General features: G+C 52.1%; 1 protein-coding gene across 4 annotated transcripts in view; it reads right to left on the bottom strand.

Annotated features, from left to right (window-relative positions):
- Positions 1 to 374: 374 nt before the first annotated feature.
- Positions 375 to 27,005, bottom strand: part of PPARD (peroxisome proliferator activated receptor delta) — an 85,516-nt gene continuing 58,885 nt past the window's right edge. For 2 of the 4 annotated variants that reach the window (XM_050787695.1, XM_050787696.1), the window contains 6 exons: positions 17,476 to 17,706; positions 8,092 to 8,289; positions 6,594 to 6,732; positions 4,416 to 4,618; positions 3,787 to 4,237; positions 375 to 2,727 (listed from right to left, as the gene is read on the bottom strand). In XM_050787695.1, the coding sequence (XP_050643652.1) occupies positions 2,480 to 2,727; positions 3,787 to 4,237; positions 4,416 to 4,618; positions 6,594 to 6,732; positions 8,092 to 8,289; positions 17,476 to 17,646 (1,410 nt within the window). In that variant the 5' untranslated portion in view covers positions 17,647 to 17,706 and the 3' untranslated portion in view covers positions 375 to 2,479. The remainder of the gene's footprint in view (positions 2,728 to 3,786; positions 4,238 to 4,415; positions 4,619 to 6,593; positions 6,733 to 8,091; positions 8,290 to 17,475; positions 17,707 to 27,005) is intronic. The other 2 variants (XM_050787697.1, XM_050787698.1) reach the window with 1 other exon arrangement.

Raw genomic sequence — 27,005 nt, 5'->3', positions numbered from 1 at the left:
GAAAGACAGGAGAGAACGGGGTGGCAGCAAAGGAGAGGAAAGCCATGACCTCTCGTGGTGATGAAAAACTGGCTTTGATCTACTGAGTCCTGCATCCGCCTCCTCCAGGGGCCTTCCCGTTCCCCAGACCCCAGCTGCTCCACCAGGGTACCACACATCCTTTGTACCCTCACACCCCAAATTCTCTCTGCAGGGTGGAAATGGCACAGTCGTCCACCCGACTGACAAGTGGTGAGCAAAGCGAGGTGGAGGCACAGGAGGGCTTCGGCACCCAAAGCCTCCTTTGACCTCCAGTACTGGATGTGGAGGAGGTGTGGAGCCCTGTCAGCCCCAGGAAAAACATTCAAGTAACTGAGTCAGCTTCCAGTCGGCTCTTAAATATTTAATTCCCATTTATTTAAAGTTTCGTCAGTCTGTGTACACTATTTATATTAAAAACACAGGAAGCTGGGGCTCCTAGCAAAAATATACATTTCAATTTTGGAGATTGTTCAGACACTGAGAAGAGCTGTATCCTCAGCACCAGACCCGGGTCGGGGCAGGGGTCGGGGCAGGGATGCGGCACGTGGTGGGGGAGGGGGAGGTGGGTCCCAGCAGCCGTCCCTTCATAGCCTTGGCCTGAAAGGAAGCACCCCAACCCCCATCAGCTGGGTGGGTGGGGAGCTGGAAGAATCCTGCCAGTAGAGAGTGATCCTGGGGCATGGAAGGGAGGCCACAGCGCCAGTAGGGGCAAGGGCTGAGCACTTCCACCCAGAGTCACACAGAATGGCCCCTTGGGAGGGAGGACCAGGCAGGACCCAGGAAGCCTGGGCTCGAACTCCAGCTCTCCTACCTCTGTGCTCTGAGACTACAGCCAGCCCCTTGCCCCTGCAGGCCTGGAGGGCTCTGCCCTACTCAGACATGGCATGCCCAGCTGTGCTTTGGCCCTGTTCTGAGGTGAGCGCACCTCAGCCTGGAAGCAGGGGAGGGCAGGGACCAGCGGTGTGGGACTGGTCCCACAAGGTCCCCGGACACCAGAGGCTGTGCAGGGAGACTTCTAGGTGGCCAGCTGGGCTGAGTAAAGGGGAAGAGGAGGGCGGCAGAGCTGTTGGGACAAATGGACATCAGAATGAACAGGCTCAGTTTATCCCAGGAAGCTCCCACTGGGAGCAGGTGCTGGGCTGACTCAGCAGGACCTGCAGGACTCCTGCCTCCCCAGAGACCTGGCCCAGCCCTGCCTGCCCACCTGCAGGCCCCTCTCTCCGGGTTCTCACTTGCCTCAGGGAGGGAAGGGAGGTGCATGGAGCCTGCAGGTAAAGTGATTTCAGTGCTTGTGTGTGTGCTGGAGGGGGCAGTTTCAGGGAGAGTGGGGCCTGAGCTCCTATGGAGCCAGCTAGAGAAAGGAGCAGCGGGATGTGAGGCCAGGCCCAGGCCCTGGGTGCCGACATAATGTGGGTGGCTGCTACTGGGCAGGGGGGCAGTGGGTATGCTGGCGGAAGGCCTGCCCTGAGCTCTCCCTGGCCTGACCCCAGAACTCAGACCCCCAGTCCTAGGGGCAGAATTGCGTGTGCTGCTTCCTCCAACCACCAACCCCTCCTCCTTCTCTTGAGACTTGCTCCTCTTCAATGAGGTGGGGGCCTACCTGGAGGGAACCCTGCCTACTTCCAAGCTGGGAGACTGCCGTCCAGCGGCCAGTGCAGGGAGCCATCAGCAACACTGGCCTGGCAAACCAGTGTGAAGAAGATGGAAGGACGCTGGGTGTCAGTGGAGCTGAGGAGTGCTGCTGGAGCAGGATCAGTTGGGTCAGTGGGTGGCCTCAGCCTCGGAGGAGCAATTACAGTCTTGGGGAGGCATCTGGCTCTCAGCCTGGGCCTCCTGCCCACTGTCCTTTACAGCGGGGACCCTATGACTACAGGCTGCTGCAGTCAGTCCAGGCCATGCTCAGCCTTCCCTGGAACCCAGGCCCAGACAGCTTAGTGTTTCTTTGGATGGCTCAAGTCTTTTGCTCTGAAGACAGGAGACAGAAGTGAGGACCCTAAGACTGCAGGTGCAATGATGGGGCAGAGGGCAGGCCCCACTCCCTTCTGCTCCTGGAGAAAGCATGTGCAAAAGCAGAGGTCGTGTTCTATGCTGCTGGTGAAATCATACAAAACATCTCACAGAATAAGAAAGGAGGACAGACATGGGGGGTGGAGAAAGGGAGGGCAAGGGAGAAGGGAAGAGGAGAAGCCTACAGAAAGGAAGAAATAGAGTAAGCGAATTAGAAAGGAAAGAGGAACTGAGAAAGAGGGAGACAACAGACAGGAAGAGAGCTGACTGGAGGAAGCGGGAGAGAGGGCACAGGGAGCCAGAGGCGGTGGGTGTCATATGTCTGACAGCGAGCATGGGACTCCGCTGCTCCAGGCCGGGTGCTCAAGGGCTGGTCAACGGAAAAGTCATGTGGGTGGGCCCCTCCAGTGCCGGCCCCACTGGAGCCTGCAGGGAGGCCTGGGTGCCGCCCTTAGTACATGTCCTTGTAGATCTCCTGGAGCAGAGGGTGCAGCGAGGTCTCGGTCTCGGTCTTCTTGATCCGCTGCATCATCTGCGCATGCTCGGTGACCAGCTGCCGCAGGTCAGCCATCTTCTGCAACAGCTTGGGGAAGAGGTACTGGGCATCGGGGTGGTTGGCCTGCAGGTGGAATTCGAGGGCACGCAGGATGGTGTCCTGGATAGCCTCCACCTGTGGAACGTTCATGAGGCCTGGCCGGTCTGTGGGGACACAGGGCATGCCAGGGAGCTCAGAAAGGCAGTGGAGCTCCCCTACTTCCACCCCAAGAGGTGACTTGGCCCAGGGGACAGCAGGCCTCCTTGGCCATGACAGACCAAGCCCTGTCCCGTCAGCAATGCTCCACTGGGTGTTCTAGTCTCCCTACCCCTGGTCTTAATCCACTTCTTTTGTTTTTTGCCAATGGTTCCCCCCCCTCTCCCCGCCCCGATTAGGCAACATAGTATCGTGGTTAAGAGACTCAATGCTTAATTCAAATCCTGTGTCTGCCACAGCCTATCGATGAAGCTATGGGCAGGTCACTCAGCCTCTCTGATGTGTAAAATGGAGATAGAAAACATTCTTCCTGCACAGGTTTGTTGTGAGGATCAAGTGAGTCATCATCGATGAAAAGGAACAGTGCCTGGCATGAAGTAAGCTCTAGGCCACGGTTAGTTAGCACAGTTATTATTGTATTTATTGTGTTGGAATTTAAAAAATGCAGAGACAATGCAGACAATTTTTCCACCCCACATTAACATGACAGCATACTGCCTGTTAGTCCTTTTCCTTTTTTTTGAGACAGGGTCTCGCTCTGTCACCCAGGTTGGAGTGCAGTGCTGGGATTTTGGCTCACTGCAACCTCCACCTCTCCGATTCTCCTGGCTCAGCCTCCCAAGTAGCTGGGATTACAGGTGCGTGCCACCACATCTGGCTAATTTTTTGTATTTTTAGTAGAGATGGGGTTTCACCATGTTGGCCAGGCTAGTTTCAAACTACTGACCTCAAGTGATTCGCCCGCCTTGGCCTGCCAAAGTGCTGGGATTACAGGCGTGAGCCACCACGTCTGGCTGAGTCTCTTTTCTATCTCCACCTCCATCTACATACATAATGAGATGGAGCTAATCCTGCATGGTCAGTCAGTGCCTTGCATGTTCCACTGCCAAGATCAAAGGGACACTTCCCCACACTGTCAGAGCTCAGGCACAGTGCCCTGCAGCGCGGGCCAGCCTCCAGGACGACTGGGTGTGCCGGGCCAGCCCGCCTGCCACACTCCCACTCACCTCCACACAGAATGATGGCCGCAATGAATAGGGCCAGGTCACTGTCGTCAAGTTCCAGGGCGTTGAACTTGACAGCAAATTCAAACTTGGGCTCAATGATATCACTGAAGGGTTTGCGGAGGCTGCGCAGGAACTCGCGGGTGACAAAGCCACTGCCGTTGGCTACCAGCAGCCCATCCTTGTTGACGATGGAGGCCAGCATGGCGAAGATGGCCTCGTGCACGCCATACTTGAGAAGGGTAACCTGGTCGTTGAGGAAGAGGCTGCTGAAGCTGGGGATGCTCTTGGCGAACTCGGTGAGCTCCCGCACGGTCTCCACCGTGGTGCACTGGCAGCGGTAGAAGACATGCACGCTGATCTCCTTGTAGGGAGGCAGGCCGTTCACCAGCTGCTTCCACACCAGCCCCTTCTCTGCCTGCCACAATGTCTCGATGTCGTGGATCACAAAGGGCTGAAAACCAGGCCCTGTTAGAGACCAGGATTCGGGAGACCCCCACCCTGTGCTCCCCATATCCCTTGCCTGCACCATGAAGTTGAGGGAGGGAGAAGGCCTGGCTCTCCCAGGAGTTAGGCAGGCAGCAGTGGGACCCAGAGCCCAGGATACTGCCAGGCCGAGCAGCAACACTCACCGCTGTGTGGCTGGCTTTGCCAGTGAGGATGCTGCGGGCCTTCTTTTTGGTCATGTTGAAGTTTTTCAGGTAGGCATTGTAGATGTGCTTGGAGAAGGCCTTCAGGTCGGCCACCTGTGGGTTGTACTGGCTCCCCTCATTTGCCGTCAGCCCCGCCACCAGCTTCCTCTTCTCAGCCTCCGGCATCCGGCCGAAACGGATAGCTGCACAGGGAAGAGGGCAGTCAGCAAGGAGCCCAGGCAGGCCCCAGCACCTCTGACATCCCCATCCCTTTACAGGTGCATGGGCCAAATCCTTTTGGAGCCCAGGGCCCCCAGAAGCTCTAGAGTCAGCAAGGTGGGAATGCTGGGGTGGCCCCTCCAGATTGCAAGCTCCCCAAGACGTGGTTTTTTTGGGGGGGTGTATCTTTGCAAGAGCAGTGATTTTGTCTGTTTTGTTCACAGTGCCCAGAACACAAGGGCTCTAACATACTGAGTGACTGAGCTACTCTGACTGGGGTAAGACAGACTTTGGTGACAAAGGCCTGGGTTTGAGTTCCAGCTTAGCAGTTTACTAGCTGTGTGACTTGGGGCAGACTCCTTCACTTTTCTTTTTCTTTTTTTTTGAGACAGAGTCTTGCTCTGTCTCCCAGGCTGGAGTACAGTGGCACGATCTTGGCTCACTACAACCTCTGCCTCCCGGGCTCAAGCAATTCTCTGCCTCAGTCTCCCAAGTAGCTGGGATTACAGGTGTCCACCACCATGCCCGGCTAGTTTTTGTATTTTTTTTTAGTAGAGATGGGGTTTCACCATCTTGGCCAGGATGCTCTCGAACTGCTGACCTCAGGTGATCCACCCGCCTTGGCCTCCCAAAATGCTGGGATTATAGGCGTGTGCCACTATGCCCGGCTTTTTTCTTTTTTTTTTTTGAGACAGGGTCTCCACTCTTGTCCAGGCTGGAGTACAGTGGCAAATCATGGCTCACTGCAGCTTTGACCTCCTTGGCTAAAGTGATCCTCCCACCTCAACCTTCTGAGTAGCTGAGACTACAGGTGCATGCCACCACCAAGCCTGGCTAATTGTTTTTTTTTTTTTTTTTTTGTAGAGACACGGTCTCACTATGTTGCTCAGGCTGGTCTTAAACCTGGACTCAAGCAATCCTCCTGCTTGGCCTCCCAAAGTGATGGGATTACAGGTGTGAGCCACTGCACCTGGCCACTTTTCTTTTTTAATCAGAAAAATGAGGCTAATAATTTTAAAAATGTACTGAGTTATTAGATCAATTAAATAAGAATCCTCACATAGTAAGCACTCAAAAATTGTTGTCATTAGTAATTAAGTAGGATACGAATGCAACTTCTCTCAGAGTTAGCGTGAGGAGAGGGATTCAGTCAGTTCTGAGATTTCCTAGGAAAGGAGTCAAACCCAGACCTGCCAGACCCCATTACCCAGGAGAGCCGCAAATGGAGGGCTCAGGTCCTGCTACCCTCTAAGATGCAAGGCAGTTAGGGCATCCCTGGGTAAAAGCTGGCCAAGCAGCTAACCTGCCTGTCAAGATCACAAGAGGCTCTCCCCTGTCCTCTAGGGGTCTGACTCAGAGAGGTACTAAGAGGACAGGTGGGCTTTGCAATATCCTACCCTAGGGGTCTGAAGACAAGGCTCTGCAGGAGGCCTGGAGCACAGGGCAGAGAAGGCTTTGTCTCTGGGGAGTGGCTGACCTCCAAGAAACTTCTGCCTGGCTCCTGGCAGTTGACAGATGTGGTCACTTACTGGCTACTGCCTGCCTTCTATAACCAAGAAGGGCCAAGGGGATCCCTGGCCTTGGCAGTAGCTTTCATGCTGCGTCAGGTCATCTGAGACAGGCTTGAGTTTCTGGGACTGGTGTTCCCCAAATTGTTCAAGCTGTTATCAATTCTCAGTTCCCTTCTGGGCCAGAATGGGTAAACCTCAGGTACAGGGAGGTAGAGACTACCCCAGGCCTGGGACCATGGTAGGTGCTGGCAGTCTGAGGAACTGGCAGGTCTTAGGCTCTAAGACCCAAGGTCCAGATCAGCAAAGCCAACAGCCAACAGCCATGGTGCTTACTGTGTGCCAGGCACTGCTCTACAGGCGCCCCCTCTGGGCTGCCCCGAGGGCTCCCTGGACCCTGGTTTCAGGCTGTGTGGAGCCAGCAGCCCGTGTTGCCCTGGTCAGCTCTCACCGTTGTGTGACATGCCCAGTGCCAGGCACTTCTGGAAACGGCAGTACTGACACTTGTTGCGGTTCTTCTTCTGAATCTTGCAGCTGCGCTCACACTTCTCGTACTCCAGCTTCATGCGGATCGTCCGACGGAAGAAGCCCTGAGGCACCAAGAACAGGTGAGGAAAGGCCACCAGGAGGTGGGGGGAGGTTGTGCCAAAGGGCCTGATAATGCATACTCCTGAAATTTGGAAGTAATGAGGAGAAATTTTTTTGGAGGGGAGATGGAGAAGGAAAATAAATAATTCTGAAACTTTAATTAAAACTATTTTAGGTTGGGCGCAGTGGCTCATGCCTGTAATCCCAGACTTTGGGAAGCCAAGGTGGGCCGATCACCTGAGGTCAGGAGTTTGAGACCAGCCTGGCCAAGATGGTGAAACCCCGTCTCTACTAAAAATACAGAAAAATTAGCCAAGTGTGGTGGCACACCCCTGTAATCCCACCTACCCAGGAGGTTGAGGCAGGGGAATCTCCTGAACACGCGAGGCAGAGGTTGCAGTGAGCCAAGATCGCGCCATTACACTCCAGCCTGGACAATAAGAGTGAAACTCTGTCTCAAAAAAACAAAAAACAAAAAGAACACAGCTATTTTAAATGCCTAAAGAAGTCCTAAAGCTTCTTTGTTGGGGCTGGGCAGAGTGGCTCACGCCTGTAATCCCAGCACTTTGGGAGGCCGAGACAGGTGTATCACCTGAGGTCAGGAGTTCAAGACCAGCCTGGCCAACATGGTGAAACCCCATCTCTACTAAAAGTACGAAAATTAGCCAGGCATGGTGGTATGTACCTGTAATCCCAGCTACTCTGGAGGCTGAGGCAGGAGAATCTCCTGAACCCAGGAGGTGGAGGTTGCAATTAACTGAGATCACGCCACTGCACTCCAGCCTAGGCGACAGAGCAAGATTCCATCTCAAAAAAAAAAAAAAAAAAAAAAAAAAAAAAGGCTTCTTTGTTAGTTTGGTAACATAAGATTGTCTCATGGCTAACTTGGTTTCTCATAAATTTATCTGGTTCTGTATATTTGTGAGGTGGTGGTTCAATAAAATAATCGTGAGATTTTGATGTGTGTGAAGTTAGGAAGGATCCACAAATGTCAGTGGAAAAACAAATGTCTGTCCTTTTTCTCAAAGAGCCCCCTTTGAGCTTTGAGAAACAGGAAACCCAGACCTCAGCCCAAGACCCTCATTCTGTCCTGCCTGCCTGGTCCCCACGGGGGCGCAATCACCCACAAAGCTGGGTCAACACAGGTGCCCGGCAGGGTAGGCTTGACAAGGGAACTCCCTCCTCTCCTGCAGTGCCCAGAGCTGAGGTCTGGAGCCCAAGGGTCTGGCTGCCTCCTGGGCAGGAATTCTGCAGTGGACACAGTCAGGGCCCTACCCCAAGGCAGGGAAAGCTTTGTGGAGGGTCAATTCACCACGTGACCAACGCCTCAGTGGCCAGCGACCGCTCCCCCGAGTCCGTACCTTGCACCCCTCACATGCATGGACGCCGTAGTGGAAGCCCGATGCCTTGTCCCCGCACACCCGACACTCCATGTTGAGGCTGCCACACGAGGCCCCGTCACAGCCCATCTGCAGCTGGTCCAGCAGTGAGGGTGGCGAGGAGCTCCGGGAGAGGTCTGCGGACACACGATGGAGGGGCAGCTCCACACGTTGCCAGGCCTGGAAGCCAGGGCGTGGGAACAGCCCCACAGCCCTCAGCTCAGTCACTTAACAGCTGTGTGGCCTCAGGGAGTCAACTTTTCTAAGGACCAGTTTCTTCACCTAGAACCAGGGGTATTGACAGCTTCTCTGGGAGGACGGGCAAAAAGTCTCCACAGTGCTTCTCCCAGAGCCTAACATACAGAAGATGTTCAGTACACGGCAGCTATTACCACTGGGGCTGGGTCAAAGGCTTCCTGGGCTGAACTCACTATGCGGCAGCAGTAGGGAGGAAAATGGCTGTTTTGGGAGGAGGAAAGCAAGAGGGAGAAAGCAGACACACAATCTTTAGATGGCCCTTAGGAAGCAGCTCTCCTGGTTCAGAGGCTGCCACTGTGTGGCCCACGTGGAGATGTGTGCAATGTGTTTTGCAGAAACTGCAGGACTGTAGACCTCTGCAGAGCTAGCCTCCCCACCATCCCCCAGAGGAAGTTCTATTCTTGCATAGACTCCAGGGATGCTGTAAACAATCTCTCAAGAAGCTCACGTTCATTCCCATGAAACTTCTTGCTTGAGTAGAACAGCTTAGGTATCAGTCATATTGATTAAGAACACACTGAATTTCTCCAGGTTTTTCTATCAAATGTATAGATGTTTGAACCACAGGGTGTTGAGTGTATTGGTGGGGAAGGCAGTTTGCTAAGGCTATGACTTCAGGATACACCTGCTGTCAGATGATTTCCTAAGAACTGCTAGGAATCTCTTCCCAGTGCCCTTTGGACACTCGGAAATGATCTCTTCATCTTGGAAAGGGGACCTGAACTAAGCCTCAGCTTCCTGACTCCCAGCCCAGAGCTGGTTTCATGGCCTCACATACCAGCTGTCCTGCTTCTGCCATGATGACCATCCAACCTCTGCACTCTTCTCTAATGACTGAGCGACCTCCCCAAAAGCAGATGCCAAACCTCCAAACCAGAGAATCAGCCATTTTGAGTAGAAGGGGACATCAGCGGGACCCAAGCCATGGAGGTGAACCCAGACTAATGTTTTCCAGGCCTGCAGTAATACCTCTCTACTATACAGGCCAAGCAACCTTCATTTCCCCACCATGTGAGTAACTATCCACCTGCTACCGACCAAAGTGCACTCCATCCTCCCCACACGGTCTCCCCACTCCCCCAGCTTCCCCTTGGGTCCTAGAAGTGGCAGCAGGAAAGCCTCCTTCCCCTATCCTGGCCACAGGAGGGGGAGCACAAGAAGCACCCAACCGTGGCAGAGAGGACCCAGTGGGCTGCTCCCCTCCTGGCTGGTGAGGTTTAGGGGTGACACAAGTCTCTGGTTCCTAAAATGGCCTGTCTTGTCCTGGCACCTTAGCTCCCAACTTCAGTCATTCCAAGGTGTGTAACTGTTCCTCTTGACCCAGACTGGGAGAGTGGGCTCCCTCCATCTCTCGGGCCTGGGAGGGAAAAGCTGTGCTCTGGGAGGGTGAAGCTGCTTTGGTCTTCTCAGGCCTTTGTCACCGCCTGACATATCCTGTGTGTGTTCATTGTTGGGAGCCACCCACTAGACATAAGGGCCACAAGGCCAGGAACTTTGTCCACCAGGGCACCAGCGTGGTCTGGCACTGAGAGCTGTGTGAGGTGCTGGGCACGCAGCAGGCACGTGATAGCTCTCTGCACAACTGGCAGTCCTCAGGCTGCCTGGGTGTCCTGACCGAAGCACCAACTGGCTGACGGGGCTGGGCAGGACCTGCCACTCCTGGAGGCATTATAACAGGGACAATAAAACTCGCAGCACCGGATGTTGGGAGAAAGAGAGAACATGACAGAAACCCTTTGTGGACGCCCACGCAGATGCTGGGGCAGGTAGGGTTTCTGGCATTTCCTCCTTGAATCTGTGCAGTCCATGAGCATATGCTTGCGTTGTGGCATTTCTTGTAATTTTGTTTTTGTGGCCTGCACGTCTGCTTCCTCTGCTAGACTTTGCATATCTCTACTCACGTTCCCTTTGGATCTCGGAGCTCACTTCCACCACCGAGTCTTGTCCACAGTGACCAATACCCTTAGATTATTCACACCTCCTGGAGGTGCCTTTCTCTTCCTCCCTGTGGCCATGGAAAGTCAGCAGGTGTCTAGTCATTTGGTTGCTGTTGGCACTGCACGTGACAATGTCACCCTCTGTGTTCACTCAAAAGACACATGATAAGCACCTTCTATATGCAGGGCAGGACCTAGACTCTGCCCTCAAATAGCTGAGGTAAGAAAGTAACAGCAGGGCCAGGCGTTGTGGCTCACGCCTGTAATCCCAGCACTTTGGGAGGCCGATGCGGGTGGATCATGAGGTCAAGGAATTGAAACCATCCTGGCCAACACGGTGAAACCCTGTCTCTACTAAAAATATAAAAATTAGCCAGGCACAGTGGCTTGTGCCTGTAATCCCAGCTACTCGGGAGGCTAAGGCAGGAGAATCACTTGAACCTGGGGGTGGGTGAGTGGAGACTGTAGTGAGCTGAGATCGTGCCACTGCACTCTTGCCTGGCAACAGAGTAAGACTGTCTCAAAAAAAAAAAAAAAGGGTAATGGCTGAGTGTGGTAGCTCACGTCAGTAATCCCAATACCCTGGGAGGCCAAGGCAGGAGGATCACCTGAGGCCAGGAGCAACGTAGCGAGACCCCGTCTCTACAAAAAATAAAAAAAAATAGTTGGGTGTCGTGGCACCTGCCTATAGTGCCTGCTACTGAGGAGGCTGAGGCAGGAAGATCCTTGAGCCTAGAAGAGCTGTGATAGTGCCACTGTACACCAGCCTGGGTGACAAAGCATGACTGTCTCTACTTAAACAAAAGGCCAGGTGCAGTGGCTCATACCTATAATCCCAACATGCTGGGAGGCTGAGGCGGGAGGATCACTTGAGCCCAGGAGTTTGAGACCAGCCTGGCAACATAGTGAGACCCCGTCTCTATAAAAAATTTAAATAACTAGCTGGGTGTGGTGGCACATGCCTGTGGGACCCGCTACTTGGGAGGCTGAGGCAGGAGGATTGCCTGAATGTGGGAAGATGACTTGAGCCTGGGAGTTCGAGGTTGCAGTGAGCTGTGATTGCACCACTGTACTCCAGCCTTTGCTGACAGAATAAGACCTTGTCTCAAAAAAATAAACAAATAAATAAACAAGAAAAACAAGGAAAGGTAAGATGTAACTTAACTTACTATAACTCACTTGTGCCTACAGGAAAATAATAAAATAGAAAAAAAGAGAAAGAGACAAGAAAACTAGAACATGAGATAGAGTGGGGCAACACCAGGTAAGGGGCAGTAAGAGGTGCAGGATTTTGGAAGGAGCCATCACCCATGCGTGTGACTGTCACGGAAGGGGGCTGCTTCCCTCTCTGCTCAAAGAAAGGTGATGGCAGAATTCTTCCCATACTAGGGGCCAGGTTCTGAAGGTTCCACCACTTCCCCCACACCATGAAGTCCCGGGTAGAGGTGGGGGCAAGCAGGTGTCCCGCTAAAGGCACTCCACTGGACACCCATTTAATCTCACGTAAAACCTCAAAACAACCCTTCAAGATGGTCTTCTTACCCCCACTTTATAGGCAAGGAAGCCGAGGCTCCAAGGCTCAGAAGCTTAAGTAACTTGCTGATAGCAGCTGTGTTGATCTTACCTATCAACTTGATTAGGCCATGGTGCCCAGTTGTTTGACTAAACAACGTTGCTAAGAAGGTTTTTTTTTTTTTTTTTGAGATGAAGTCTCGCTCTTGTCCCCCAGGCTGGCGTACAATGCACGATCTCAGCTCACTGCATCTCTGCCTCCTGGGTTCAAGCGATTCTCCTGCCTCAGCCCCCTGAGTAGCTGGGATTACAGGTGCTCAGCTAGTTTTTTTGGTATTTTTAGTAGAGACAGGGTTTCACCATGTTGGCCAGGTTGGTCTTGAACTCCTGACCTCAGGGGATCCACCCACCTTGGCCTCCCAAAGTGCAGGGATTACAGGCGTAAGCCACTGCGCCCGGCCACTAGGAAGGTATTTTTTAGATGTAACTAACATTTAAATCAGAAGACTTTGAGTAAAGCAGATTACCTCCATAATGTGAGTGGCCCTCATCCAAAAACTGAAGGCCTTAAGAAAAAAGACTGAGTTCAGCCGGGCGCGGTGGCTCAAGCCTGTAATCCCAGCACTTTGGGAGGCTGAGACAGGCGGATCACGAGGTCAGGAGATCGAGACCATCCTGGCTAACACGGTGAAACCCCGTCTCTACAAAAAAATACAAAAAAAAACTAGCCGGGCGAGGTGGCGGGCGCCTGTAGTCCCAGCTACTCGGGAGGCTGAGGCAGGAGAATGATGTAAACCCGGGAGGCGGAGCTTGCAGTGAGCTGAGATCCGACCACTGCACTCCAGCCTGGGCGACAGAGCGAGACTCTGTCTCAAAAAAAAAAAAAAAAAAAAAAAAAAAAAAAAAAGAAAAAAGACTGAGTGCCTACCATGGCCCCACTGTGGAAGAGGAGATTCTGCCTCCAGGCTGCCTTCGGACTTGAACTGCAACATCAACTTCCCCGGCTCTCCAGCCTGCCTGCCTTGCAAAATTTGGACTTGCCACCCCCACAACCGTGTGAAACAATTCATTAAAACACATCTCTCTCTTTCAAAACACACACACACACACACACACACACACAGAGGTTCTGCTTCTCTGGAGAACCCTGACTAACACAGTGACAGAGCAAGAATTATAACCTAGAACCGTGCAACTCCTAAAGCTGAGCTCTTAACCTCGGCATTCCACTACTACACACATCTGCAGGTTCAGGACTACTAATCAATAACATTATTATGATAAACAACAGGACACAGTCACTGCTGAGGAGGTACTTGTCATTATCCAAACGTTTGGATTCAGTGTAAACACTAGCCCTCTCACCCAGAGAGTAAAGTATCAGTTTCACCATCTTTGATTACAAGTTCAGCAAATAGACACTATTGACCTTATTCACATCATTTGTGGCTGAGAGCTCTCCTGCATATCTAGTCTCCAATGCTGGGAGAATGCCGTTGTCATGGCTGTGAAGACAGCCAGGAGGCTCCCGATTGGTCTATTTACTTCGCTGGCAGAGCTCACAGGCAAACAGGTAACCAGCAGCTTCTGAAGTCAGGCCAAATTCTGCAGGGATTTGAGGCTGGGTTACTGAGCAGCCTCTTTACTTCTGTTGTCCTGTTTGCCTGAACTGTGCGCTCCCTGGGACAGGCACTCAGCCTTGTCCAACGCTGTATGGCCAGCCCTGGGCACAGTGCTGGGCCCAGCCTGACACCCACCAAGTGCCTGCCAAGTGAGGAGGTACTGAGGCCAGGAGGAAGGAAACTTTATCTTCCTCTTTCTTTCTCAAGTGTGATTAGGATGGATGTCACTGAAGCAGGAGGGATGAGAAAGGGAATGGGATATGAACCCTGGCTCTAGCTGTCTCTACTCCTACATACCCACGGGACCCTGGCAAGTGGGTTTCTGGAAACCTCAGTTTCCTTATTGATGGGAAGGTCTGTCCTGCCTGACTGGGGGGAGGGTGAGGAGAAGGTGCTTGGCAGGTGTGGAGCTCAGTATGTGCAGTGAGAGTCAGTGCTGAACTGCTGGGGGGATGGGGTCAGGGGTGACTGTGGAGCCTTCCTGCTGTTTCAGGGCTCAAAGCCATGCCCTGTCCTTATGGGTCCCTCAGGGGACTCCTGAGGCCAAAGTAATAACTCATGGGGGTGGGGCAGAGAACTAGCAGGTGCTGAGACCTGTGATGTGTCAGATACCGCCACTGACTCTCACCTGGCGGGCCCTCGGCTGGGTAGGACACAGCCTGTAAAGGTGAAGACAGTGAGACTCGGAGAAGTGATGGCACTGGCAAGGGCTGCAGCTCACAGCGACAGACCTGGGAATGCCTGCCCTGGTCTCTGCGATCTCAAAGCCCTTCTGCTCCGGACACATGATAAGGCTCTGTCTCCAGGGCCCCTCACCCCTCTTTTAAACAGTTAATTTTAACCTTAAAAAAGTACAGTTGCCTTTTAAATTATGAAAGTAGTGCAGACTTGTGGAGAAAAATACAGAAGGGTATGCAGGATCTTGTGACAGAGCCTCCTTAACCACCATCCTGCTCCTCAGAGTTAGCCCCTGAGTCCTTCAGTATAGACTCTTCTGGTGCCTTCTATGAAACATAAGGATTTTGAACAATGGGATCCCCAACTTGTCAGGAACTTATTTAATATATACAAACCAGCCTCATCCTTTTCAATGACTCCAGAGTATTCCACCACATGGCTCTACCACAGTTTCTAGAACTGGTTCCCCACAGATGGGCACGTTCCTAGTTTTGCTCTTATGAGCAGTCCTGCAGTAAATAAGCTAGTGTGGAAATCTCTGTGCACGCTGATCAAGTACTTACACAGGACACGTTCCTAGAAGTGGGAATGCAGGGTAAAAGAAATGGTCAGGCATTGGTGGCTCATGCCAGTAATCCCAACACTTTGGGAGGCCTTGGGAGGCCAAGGTGGGCGGATCACCTGAGGTCAGGAGTTCGTGACTAGCCTGGCCAACACAGCGGAATCCCATCTCTACTAAAAATACAAAAATTAGCCAGGCACGGTGGTGCACACCTGTAATCCCAGCTGCTCGGGAGGCTGAGGCAGCAGAATCACTTGAACCTGGGAGGCAGAGGTTGCAGTGAGTCGAGATCGTGTGCCACTGCACTCCAGCCTGAGCGACAGAGTCAAGGTCTGTCTCAAAAAAAAAAAAAAAAAAAAAAAAAAATTGTACACTAAGAGGTGTTGGCCCACACTACCCTTTCACCCCTGGTGGTGGAAGAGCCAAATCCTCCCCACCCATCTGACAGGTGAAATGGCATCGCAACTTAAGGTGCTTTCTTTGAGTTGGTTAGATTGAAAAACTTGTCGGGTTTTCAGGCCATTTGTATTTGTCCCATTGTTACCCATTTTGATTTTCCTGCTAGGTTGCTTGCCTTGTAGAATTTTGGGGAACTTTTCATACACTATGGCTTTAACACGTAGTGATTATGTCAAGTAACCTCTCTCCTGTTTCAATGACTGAACAAGGAAGTCTTTCTACCTCCACTGTATCCATTTATTGATAAACAGAATCTATTAACACCACCTTATACATAGTACCATGTGACTGGTGAGGCAACCTCTGCCCTGGATGTTTCCTTACTGTGCCCTAAATCCCACAACAAAGCTGCCTGAGAGGTCACCGCCATGCCTGCCTCACCCTACCCCTGCTCCCAGGCACCTCACCTGGCCTGCACGGGAACAGTGATGCTATTTGGGAAACAGCCCTGGTCCCAAGAAGGGGTGTGGAGGAAACTCCAGGACAGAACACTGCTGTGCAGGGGACTTCCATCTGCCTGGGCTCAGATGTGGGGATGAGGTGGGCCATGGCAGGCAGCATAACCACAAACCCTGTGGCCGTCTCTTCTCCTTGCATTCATCCTTGCATCTTCGTGACATCCCACACTCATTCTTAGTCCCCACTGTCTTCCCTTTGCTTTCTAACCCTCCCCACCTTTTCAGATTTAGAACAGTATGTGCTACTGGCATTGAGTGAATTATCACTCCTGGTTAGCTATTCCTCTCTTCTGAGACAGGCTGTGTTTCCAAAGCCATCCCAGTTACCAGCCAATAGACAGGAAGTTGGTTACTCGGGGAATGGGGGACGCCTTCACTTTGGCCCTAGAATCACATTAAGCCTATTTTGGTCACTCCCAGGTGATCCTGGGTGAGATTAGAAGGACTGAATGATGGCTCTATACTTCCTCCACCCAACTCTATACACTGAAGAGGAAGAACTGCAAAATTCTGGGACTTGCTTTGCAGGTTCAAGGTGCACGTGTGGCTCAAGGATTCAGACCCATCTTAGCTACAGACCCAAACAGAAGCCTGCGCTACCTCCACAGCCTCCACCCTGCCTTAGCTTGGACACCAACTGCCTCCTCCTGCTCCCATGCAGTCACAGGGGTCCAGAGCCCATTCCTGTGGTGTGGGCTTGCTCCTCCGCCTGAGTCACCGCATGTGGCTAGGATCTCCTGCAGCTGAAAGCAGCAGCGAGTGCACGGTGTCTACTCCCAGCAGTACATCCTTATGACCCTGAGTTCCTTCCGAGGGAAGGAGTGAGGATGAGCTGGATGTGTAGGCCTGCAGCACTTGGGTAAGGATAGAAGTGAACGGAGAAAGCAAGAAGCAGAGGGATCAGGCCAAGCGCGGTGGCTCGCGCCTGTAATCCCAGCACTTTGGGAGGCTGAGGCGGGTGGATCGCTTGAGCCCAGGCCAACATGGTGAAACCCCATCTCTACTAAAAAATACAAAAATTAGCCAGGTGTGGTGGTGCACTCCTGTAATCCCAGCTACTCTGGAGGCTGAGGCAGGAGAATCGCTTGAACCCAGGAGGCAGAGGTTGCAGTGAGCTGAGATTGTGCCACTGCACTCTAGTCTGGCCAACAGAAGGAGATTTTGTCTCAAAAACCACAAAAACAAAAAAGCAGGGGGAACTGCAGAAGGGAAAGCCAGGGGCTGCATGGATTCTGGATGCTTTTGAAGGTGAACATAACAGGATGATGATGAAGATGACAGAACAGTACAGGGTACTAGAGAAAACTGTCTACACTGCTGATAAATAAAGGGGAACCAACAAGTGAGACAGGAGAAGCTACAACTGCTTGGCTGCATAAAAATAATATTAGTTGACTTATTCATAGTAACTGCTTAGCAATTTTATCTAATTACGATGCAGCTCAATGATGATGTGTATAATTATTGCAGACCAATGGAATTGATAACAATCCCAGGTACAGCTGATCTTTCTAGTGTGCTGTTAGTGGAGATTGGTCTCAGATTCCTTGTGGTAACAGTGGTGGGAATACTAATAATGATGATGACATGTGTTACAAATGCCCACTCATTTAATTCTCACAAGAGCCCATATCCACATCACCTACCATCCTCTGGCCTGTTTTACAGAAGGAAGTGGTACACCTTGCTCCAGGCCCCACTGGTGGTGAGTGGCAGAGCAGATCCCCACTGCACTGGGCGTGAACCCAGGCTTCTGGCTCCAGTCCTTCAGCACTCTGCTACTCTGCACCCCACATGATGGTGTTCACAGTGGGCCAGGATCCCCACTGCACTGGGCTGTGCCTCCTCTGCCCCGTGTCCCCTGCCAGTCCTCTCCTCACCTGTGTAGCTGCTGGAAGGAAGTGCATGCTGTGGTCCCCCATTGAGCTCTGGGGCTCCTTCTGCCTCTGCCACTTCCTCTTTCTCCTCCTCTTCCCGGACCTCAGGGGCTTCCTCCTGTGGCTGCTCCATGGCTGATCTCCCCTCGGCGCCACGCCTGCAGGCCCGGTCATAGCTCTGGCATCGTCTGGGTCTGAACGCAGATGGACCTCTACAGGGTGGTTCCCATCAGCCTTGACAGAGGAGAAGACAGGAAGAGGTCAGGTGAGGCAGTGACGAGGAAGAGGATGGTGGGAGTGGGGCACGCTTGGGGGCTGCTGTCATGGAGGGGGTTCTTCTGCTCCTGCTCCCTCCCCAGTCCCTGCAGTGCTATCCCATGGTCTCTGTTCCTTGTATCACAAGTCACCTGCCCTATCACCCTTCCCACCTGGCTCTCGTAGTGGGTTTGTGGGGTTCGGAGCAGGCTCCATAAACCAGAGAGGTGACACACCACTGTGCCACCCTTCCCTGCCTCCTCTGTTGCCTCCTGTTCTGAGTCTTCAGGAAGCACATTGGAATGACTTGAGGGGCTTTTCCCAACTCTCCAGCCTACCTAGAGATCCATATATGCATCATGCCTCCCATCCCCGACCCTGTCCCTACCAGCACTCAGGCCCAAGAATCACGGCTCTCCTGTGCTACTGTTCCTGAAGGGGTGAGTCCCATCCTTTCAGTGGTTGGGTGTGGAAAAAAGACATAAAGTCCTGCTGTTCTCGGCTCATGTTGACAGATCTGCAACCACGGCCCTGCTCTAGACCTGCCAACTTGGCTGTACACTGTAGTCACTGGGGAGTTTTTAAAAAGACAGATGCCTGGTCCCAACCCCAGAGATTCTCCTTTGATTGGTTTGGGGAGCAGCTTGGACATTGGGGTTCTTATTTTTTAATTGTCCTGGTGACTGTAACGTGCAGCCAAGTTTGAGAACCACTACCAGCTTCACAGCACAGTAACTTCCAGCTGGTAGTAAATCATCCCCCTCAAAACATCTTAAGGCTACACATTCATTTCCACCAGGCCTTCCCTTGCTAGGACTTAACAATAACCTCGGGGCCTACTTGAGGGTGGAGGCTGGGAGGAGGAGAAGAGCAGAAAAAATAACTATTGGGTACTAGTCTTAGTACCTGGGTGATGAAATAATCTGTATAACAAACCCCTGTGACACAAGTTCACCCATATAACAAACCTGCATCTATACCCTGAACCTGAAATAAAACAACAATACAAAACTCTTAGCTGTTTTCTGGTGTTTTTGTTGTTGTTGTTGTTGTTGTTTTTTGAGACAGTCTCACTCTGTCGCCTAGGCTGGAGTGCAGTGGTGCAATCATGGCTCACTGCAGCCTTTATCTCCTGTGCTCAAGTGATCCTCCCACCTCAGCCACCCAAGTAGTTGGGACCACAGGCGTGCACCACCACACCAGCTAATTTCTGTATTTTTTTTAGAGATGGGGTTTTGGTATGTTGCCCAGGCTGGTTTTGAACTCCTGGGCTCAAGCAACCTGCTCACTTTGGCCTACCAAGGTGTTGGAATTACAGGCATGAGCCACTGTGCCTGACTTAAAAATAATTTGAATTAAAATAAGAAGGCAAACTTAATAATGTGGAAGATGAGAGGGAGTGATCAACATTCAATCAGCTCAAGTCCCCTTATTTTTCAAAAGATGTCTCAAGATGCCGACGTATAATTTCCAAATTATTACAGTAGAGTGGGAAAACCTGGAAAAGGTCATGTAAACCTCTAGCTTTGTGACTGAGGAAGCCTCACAGACAGGAGCAGACCACAGAGACACAACTAAATGAATGTGGGATCTTGGACCAGATCCCCAAAGCAGAAAGAGGGCAGTGGCAGAAAAACTGGTAAGGTCTGAACAGCACACTGACTTCGGTTAATAGTATTGTACCAGTGTTCCTTTATGTAAGATTTAATGTGAGTTGGGTAAAGGATATGTGGGGACTCTATGATCTCTGCAACTTTTCTGTAACACCAAACTTTTTTCAAAACAGAGTTAGAACGAAAAAACTTTTTAAAAATTTGGTTTTCTGGCTTCTCTTGAAAATTGGGCAGACATGGACCCTGGGCACCTGCAGGCCTCTGGCACGCACCCCCAGAGCCAAGCAATGCTGCCCACTGGCATGATCTCCACTAGTGGCAGTTTCTCCCCTGTGGGCTCTTTACTCATTTACACTGCATTGCAGGGACTTGAAAGTTTGTTTAATATACATCAGTTCCTCAGGGATCAGTCCCTGACCACTCGTCCCTGGATGGAAAAAACTTGGAAAGTTTTAAACTTGGAAAGCACCAGACCCAGAGCACAGGAAATGTTCACAGGTGTTGTCCTGCTCACTCCGTGGCTTTCTGCAAGTGGTAGCTGGGGCAGTCACTCCTATTTCTCCCCAGCTCCCTTCTTCTTCCTTCTAAGTCTCAGTCTTCTCTGGATTAGCAAAGTGCCTACCTAAACATTCAGTTTCCCCAAGCTCTCTTGCAGCTACAGTGTTCATTGGCATAATCCTGATCAGCAATATGTGAACAGAAATCTAAAAGGAGGAGCTATTGAAAAAGCTATTATTTCCTAATAGAAAGAGACGAACTTCTGCCCTTCCCATCTTCCTGCCTGAAACAGGAATACTATGCCTAGAGGTGTAGCAGCTGCCTTTGGAGCAGCAGAAGACAGGGTAGGAGGGTGGGTGAAAAGTCCAAAAGCACCTGGCCACTGCGGCCTCTCAAAGCTGCTGGACCCGCCCTGCAATGCTGGCCTCCAGACTGCTTGGTAGGTGAAAAAAATCAAACTTGTTTTATTGATTGCCGGCACTGATTCCCAGATTTCTGTTGCATGCAACTGAACACAATCCTAATTTAAAATAGGAGACATAAAGACACTTAGCTCAAGAGTAGAGTGGGGTTCTGGGGTGGAAGTTGGCCACAATACTGGAAAAAGGACACTGGCAATTACCGAGAGCAATGTGTGACTGCAGTGGCATTAGTCAGCTTTAAAAAAAAATTGCCATTATCCAAATAACAAGTACCAGAAACACCGATTCTTTATGCTCCACCAGATTGAAAGCCTGGAGATGGAGGAAGCAGGGAAGGGTGAGAAGGGCGGGACCCCGGGAGGCCTCAGAAGGGATGAGTCCCAAGAGAAGGAGCAGCACTGGTGACAAGGGTCAGATGGTGGGACTCCCGAGAGCCATGGCGCAGTGGTGGCAGAGCCCAGGGTGAGTGGGATGAGGCAATGAGAACACACACTGTTTTTGGACCCATGTGGCGTGGGTGTCAGTGGACACGGGGAAATGCACACCAGGCTGTGGTGATGAGAACCACGAAGAGGGGGACATGAAGATGTGGGGTCCCCACTTAACAGAAGGTATCAGAGGAGGAAAAGCCACAGTACTGCCTGGTATATATAATCAACAACACAGCCTCTGAGCCTCTGGTGACCCTGGGAAGGACCTGATGGAGCTCCCTGTCAGGACCAAATCCTGGAGGGAGGGGAGGGAGCTGACTGAGCTCCCTGTATGCGTCACGCTCCCCCTCAAGCCTCGCCAGCCCCCATAAGGCCTTATAGGCCCCCCTTGCAGATAATAAAAGGGACAGGCCTGAGGATCCCAACAGGGCGTCTTAGAGAACATGCTAGAGGATGAAGCAGAAAACAGCAGAGCTTTGGACACAGCGGGACTGGAGCCCAGCCAGGCCCTGACGGCTGTGTGCACTGGGCTGTGTTACTCAGCAGAGCCTCAGCTCCCACTCCCACATATGAGCTGGTAGTGGGTTTTTTTCACCAGAACCGGTAAAACTGTTCTCAGTTTTGGGAGGTGCAAGAGGTTGTCTCTTAGGCTCAGACGCAGTTCTGGACTCTGGCTGGAGTTTTGAATTCAGGACCAGGGTCTCTGGTTCCCATGCTGACATCTCTCCCTAGCCTGGAATTGTCTCTTCTGACTGTGGCCTCTCAAGGACACCAGCGAAGAGGGAGGGGAGCTGTAGCCTGGCTGTTCTAAAACCTACACACATCCCTTGGGCTGCTCCTATTTAGACTAAACTGCTGTGCTGCAGCCCATCCCTGCATTTTGCCAGAAGCCTGCCATTTTCATATGGCCTCACTGCTCCTTCTACAGCTGAGGTCTGCCATCTACCCTGAGCCAAGGTTGCTCCCTACACACTGTTCTCAGCTGGCCCAGCCAAGAGCAACCTTGACCCCTAGGCTCTCTCCCCTGACCCACTGAACCTAGGCCCACTGACTACATTTTCTCAGGTAGCTGCCACCCCACCCACCACTATGCCCGCGATGAACCCTATTCTCCTCTTCCTTTCTTCAGCCCTGGCACTAAAGATAGCGCAGCTTGGGCCAGGCATGGTGGCTCATGCCTGTAATCCCAGCACTTTGGGAGGCCGAGGCAGGCAGATCACACGAGGCTAGGAGTTTGAGACCAGCCTGGGCAACATGGCGAAACCCCGTCTCTACTAAAAATATAAAAATTAGATACGTGTGGTGGTGCACGTCTGTAATCCCAGCTACTTGGAGGCTGAGACATGAGAATTACTTGAACCTGGGGGGCAGAGGTTTCAGTAAGCCAAGATCGCACTGCTGCACTCCAGCCTGAGGACAGATCGAGACCCTGTCTCAAAAACAAAAAAAGTCCGGGTGCAGTGGTTCATGGCTGTAATCCCAGCACTTTGGGAGGCTGAGGTGGGCGGATCACTTGAGGTCAGGTGTTCAAGACCAGCCTGGCCAACATGGTGAAACCCCATCTCTACTAAAAATACAAAAATTAGCCGGGCATGGTGGCGCACGCCTGTAATCCCAGCTACTTAGGAAGCTGAGGCATGAGAATCGCTTGAACCTGGGAGGCGGAGGTTGCAGTGAGCCGAGATCACACCATTGCACTCCAGCCTGGGTGACAGAGGAGACTCTGTCTCAAAACACAACCACAATACAGCCAGGCACTGGGTTTAATTTGTATGCTGGCAAAAAACCTTGGCTTTTTTTTTTTTTTGGTCTGCCTCCCAGTGTTAGCTATCTCCCCTGTCCACCCCCCAGCATTATGCCAGAGCCAGAAGCCTTCTGATCATGTCACAGCTTTGTCCCACTTACGAGGCTGGAGCTTCATACCCTCAGACAAGACAAGGGCCCTGAGCCAGAATGAAGGGGCATGAATGCAGCAATGTAGCCCCTCACCAAAGAGTAGTCTCTAGCAAAATAATTTCTTGCGTGGCGTGTGGGGGAAGGGCAGGGGGGCTCACGCCTATAATCCCAGCACTTTGGGAGGCTGGGGCAGGAAGATCACCTGAGGTCAGGAGTTCAAGACTAGCCTGGTCAACATGGCAAAACCCCACCTCTACTAAAAATACAAAAATTATCCAGGTGTGGTGGCTTGTGCCTGTAATCCCAGCTACTTGGGAGGCTGAGGCAAGAGCATCACTTGAACTCGGGAGAGAGAGGTTGCAGCGAGCCACAATAGCGCCACTGTACTCTAGCCTGGCAACAGAGCAAGACTCCGTCTCAAAAAATAAAAATAAAAGAACTTCTTGCAAAACAAATCCCTGGACTGCTCTAATTCAGACATACATGCATGTGTGCGTGTACACACACACACACACACACACACACACACACACACAGCCTGCAGCGCACATGCAGCCCCCAGGCTCCCATTCCAATACCCACTGTCTGGCTCCAAGAAGAAACTCAGCCCTTCGGAGAGCTTAGGTGCAGGGAGGGGCACGACTCCATCCATTGCCCATTGGCAGGTGGATTTCATGGGCAGTGGTAGTTAGGAGCTTAACCCAAATGATCCAGAGCTCTAGAGACCTGGTCTGCGGCCAGAGCAACTAAGCCACCTGGGGCCCAGTCCCTCCCACCAAGTCTAGCTGTCTCCCTTCCCCGTCTCTGCTAGGAGTAGGGAGGGGCTCACTTTCAGGGCAGCCCTCTGTGCTCAGCTGGGCAACCCCCAAGTGCCTCGTACTCCTTGTGGTGACTCAGGCGTTTCCCTGATGCCCATTGGCAGGCTATACAGTGTGGGAACACTTCTGCCCTACCCAGGGGATGAGTGGGGACAGTCAGTGTGCCAGGGGCCTCCATGGGCTCCATCTGCCACATAGTACAGCCTGATGGGCCTTCATACTGTACTAGAGCCTAAGCTGGATCACCACTTCCATCACAATCGTACCAGCTTCCCTTCTCCAAGAACTTATTACACACCATGCTCTGTGTATGTTGGCAAATGTAATCCTCACAACAACCCTAAGAGGCAGGTACTATTATTATCCCCATTTAACTGATGTGGAAATTATGGCACAGAGAGGGAAAGTAATTGGCTCAAGGTCACACAGTAACTAGAGAAGCAGGATTTGAGTCAAGGCAGGTTGGCTCAAGTCTTAGCCACTCTACTGTGTGTCTCATATATGGTGCTAGGTAAGACTGGATCAGGAGCTGGCATGTCCTTGCCCAGCTGGGGCTCCTTAGCCTCAGTCGGGAGCCATCACCTCTGAATCCTCTGTCTGGCTGCCAGTCCCCAGCTGTTTCTGTCAAGAACTCCTTGGTCAAAGCCCTTCTGGACATTACTGCCAGAAAATGACCCCTGTGTGCTGAAAACAGCCACAAGCTCTGGTCCCTGCCTCCCTCTCCAGGCCTATCCTCCTGCTCTGCCCACCTATGTGCCTCAAGATCCCGCATCACTCCCTGAGCATGGAGGCTTGAACTGGCATCTGCCTGGAACACCGTCCCCTCCACTAGCTAAGACCTTCTCTCCTTCAAGACCTGCCTGCACCTCCTCTTCCGGGAAGCTCTCCTAGACTAGCTCCATTCTGCTCCTTCTCACCACAACCCTGACACAGGCCCTCCAAATCTGCAATCGCTACACCAAACTGCAGTGTCTGCGAACTGCTCTGGCCTCACCATGTTATCAGTTTCCCAGAGAATGCCCTGTATCTTACTGAGGTGGGTCCCAGCACCTGGCATTTAGTGGGTCCTCAACATACACTTGCTGAATGAATATACTAAAATCATGAGCCTTAGCCACACTATTCTGAGTTGTAGCACTTGCCACTGTATCAGTTTTCATAGATTACTGCCATCGAGATGCAATACTCCAAAGAAGTGAATTCCACCGGCTTCAGTCAGGCCTGGGTTCACACCCTGGCTCGTCCCTCTCACTCTATGACTTGGGGAAGACACTAAAACTGGGATGCTAGCACCTAACCTGAGAGGCTGCTGTGTGAAATAAGTAACGATGCAGTAACTTAACAGTGCCAGGTAGATAGTAAGGGTCCTACAAATAAGGACCACAGCGGTTGCTGCTATTATTATCACCCATGGCTTGTGTTAAGGGATTGTAGGGTGATATTCTAGCTCTAGAAATGTGCTAGCCTGCTGAAACCCAAGGGACCTCCACAGACAGAACTTCCCAGTTCCCTGCCTCACCATCAATTGTGGGGAGAGAACCGGCAGGGAGCCCCCTAGTCTGGGCACATGCTTCTTTTTTCAGGGAGAAGGGCCTAAACCTTCCTCCCCATCTTGCCCCACATGTGGGTGACCCAGTTGCTGTCATCTCCTTCCTCCCACATTGCAGCGGAATAAGGGGCAGCCTCTGGATACAAGACAGAGGTTGCCCCGTCTCCATGGCAGGTGCTTTTGGGATCAGAAGTGAGGGATGTCATGGGAGAATGGGTCTGCTGATTCTCTCCTAACCTTTCTTATCAATCATTAATCCAAGTGCTGACCTAGTGACCTGGTTTTCTAGGCCAGCAACTCTGCCGTGTTCTCTGCTTACTATTCGCCAATCCAGGTCACCCCACCCTCTTAAGAACACAGGAGAAGCCCGGGTGGCCTTCTAGCTGGCCAGAGTCAGCCCAGAGAGTCACCTGAGGCCAATCCCCAGGAGTGGCCTGGGGCTGGTTTTGTTCAGAGACTGCTGGAACCAGAGAAAAGACAGCCAGGAGGCCATCCATGCATTCCACAATTCTTCCCATTGCCCCAAGAGGCAGCCCCCAGGAACAACCAGCCTCCAGGACCAGAGAATGCCTGGAGAAGAGACTAGAGACAGGAGGGTACTCTTCACCAGGGATGGGAAAGCTGCCACAGAAGGGGGCCTTGGGTGTGCCCACTCACTCACCCGCAGTAGGGAGAGACAGGAATCCAGATCCCTGCATCAGCTCTCCACTGGGAGAACTGACATGCTGACCGCCTCTGACCGCAGCCGCTGAAGACTGCGAAAAATCTGTGGTTTTCACAAAGAGAAGCTCAGCAATGTCAAAGCATGTACACATGCATAGAAACAAAACTGAAAAGACATGGCCACAAATGTTAAGGGTACTTTTCTCTGAGGGGTGGGGCTGTAGGTGATTTTTATTTTCTTAATTATATTTTCCTATGTTATCCAGTTTCTTCACAGTGAGCGTGGGATACCTTCATAATCTGGGGTTGGTTGGGGGAAGAGGGAGACATTTTAAAAAACAAATAAAATGCTGAGAGATGCCAATGAGGTAAATGAAAGGCCTGCTCAGGTCCCAGAAGAGACCCAGATCTCTCCTACCAAAGCCTGAACGGGCCTGAGGCCCCTCACACTACTTGGAGAGGGCTTCCAGGGTAGGGTGTTTCTGCTGGCCAGCAGAGGGACAGGCCAGGGACCGAGCCAGAGCCCTTCTCAGCTAAGACCACAGGGGCTATGGTTGTGGACACTGTCCCTGCCCCTTTGCTCTTCTTCTGGTCCCTGCCAGCTGGTTTCATTCACTTGTTCAACAAATATTTGTCAAGTACCTACCACCATGTGCCAGGCTACATTAGCCAGCAATGACCAGGGCTATGAAGGACAAATGCCAAGCACGGTGCGGCACTCAGAGCACATGAGTCAGGTGCGGATGGTCAGGAGAGGCTTTCTTGAGGACCTTCCTTACGTAGCCTTTGGCCCAGGCAGGCTGAGAGGGATTCCAGGGTGATGGGAACAGCGATGTGAAAAGGCCCAAGGAAGGAGGACCCAAGGAAGGAGGTCTGTGGGTAGAGAGAAGGGCTGTGGCTACAGGTCACTCAGGGTCTTGAAGGGTAAGCTGAGGATGTGGGTGTTTTTTCTAGGAGGAGCAGAGAGCCAAGGGGGTTATGAAGAGGATGGGAAGGAACAGAGCCGCATTTTTACAAAGACCTTTCAGGCTGCTGTGGAGGATAAGACTGAAGATGATTTCAGCCAGGCTCGGAGGAGCAATGGTTACAACAAACCTGGCAAGGGAGTCGGCGGGAGGGGAAGGCCACCTCCCGGAGCCCTGCAAGGTCTGGGAAGCAGCTGCCTGTTGTGTTCCCGGGAAGACTCAGGCTGAGGAGTTGAGGGATGGGCCCCTGACTCAGAGCTGAGTACCTCTCTGGCTGCCCCACCTGTGTCCTCACTGAGTAAAATGTCAGAATTAGATCATCTCCAAGGCCCATTCCTGCTCTGCCCAACGGGGCTCCAGCCTCCCCGAGGTCCTGGTCTCAGTGATTCCCGACTATGACACACATACACAAACACAGGTATC

Source organism: Macaca thibetana, chromosome 4, assembly GCF_024542745.1.
Source record: "Macaca thibetana thibetana isolate TM-01 chromosome 4, ASM2454274v1, whole genome shotgun sequence".
NCBI classification, from domain to species: domain Eukaryota; kingdom Metazoa; phylum Chordata; class Mammalia; order Primates; family Cercopithecidae; genus Macaca; species Macaca thibetana.
Note: the sequence above shows the minus strand (reverse complement) of the source record. Positions and strands in the feature narration are given on the sequence as shown.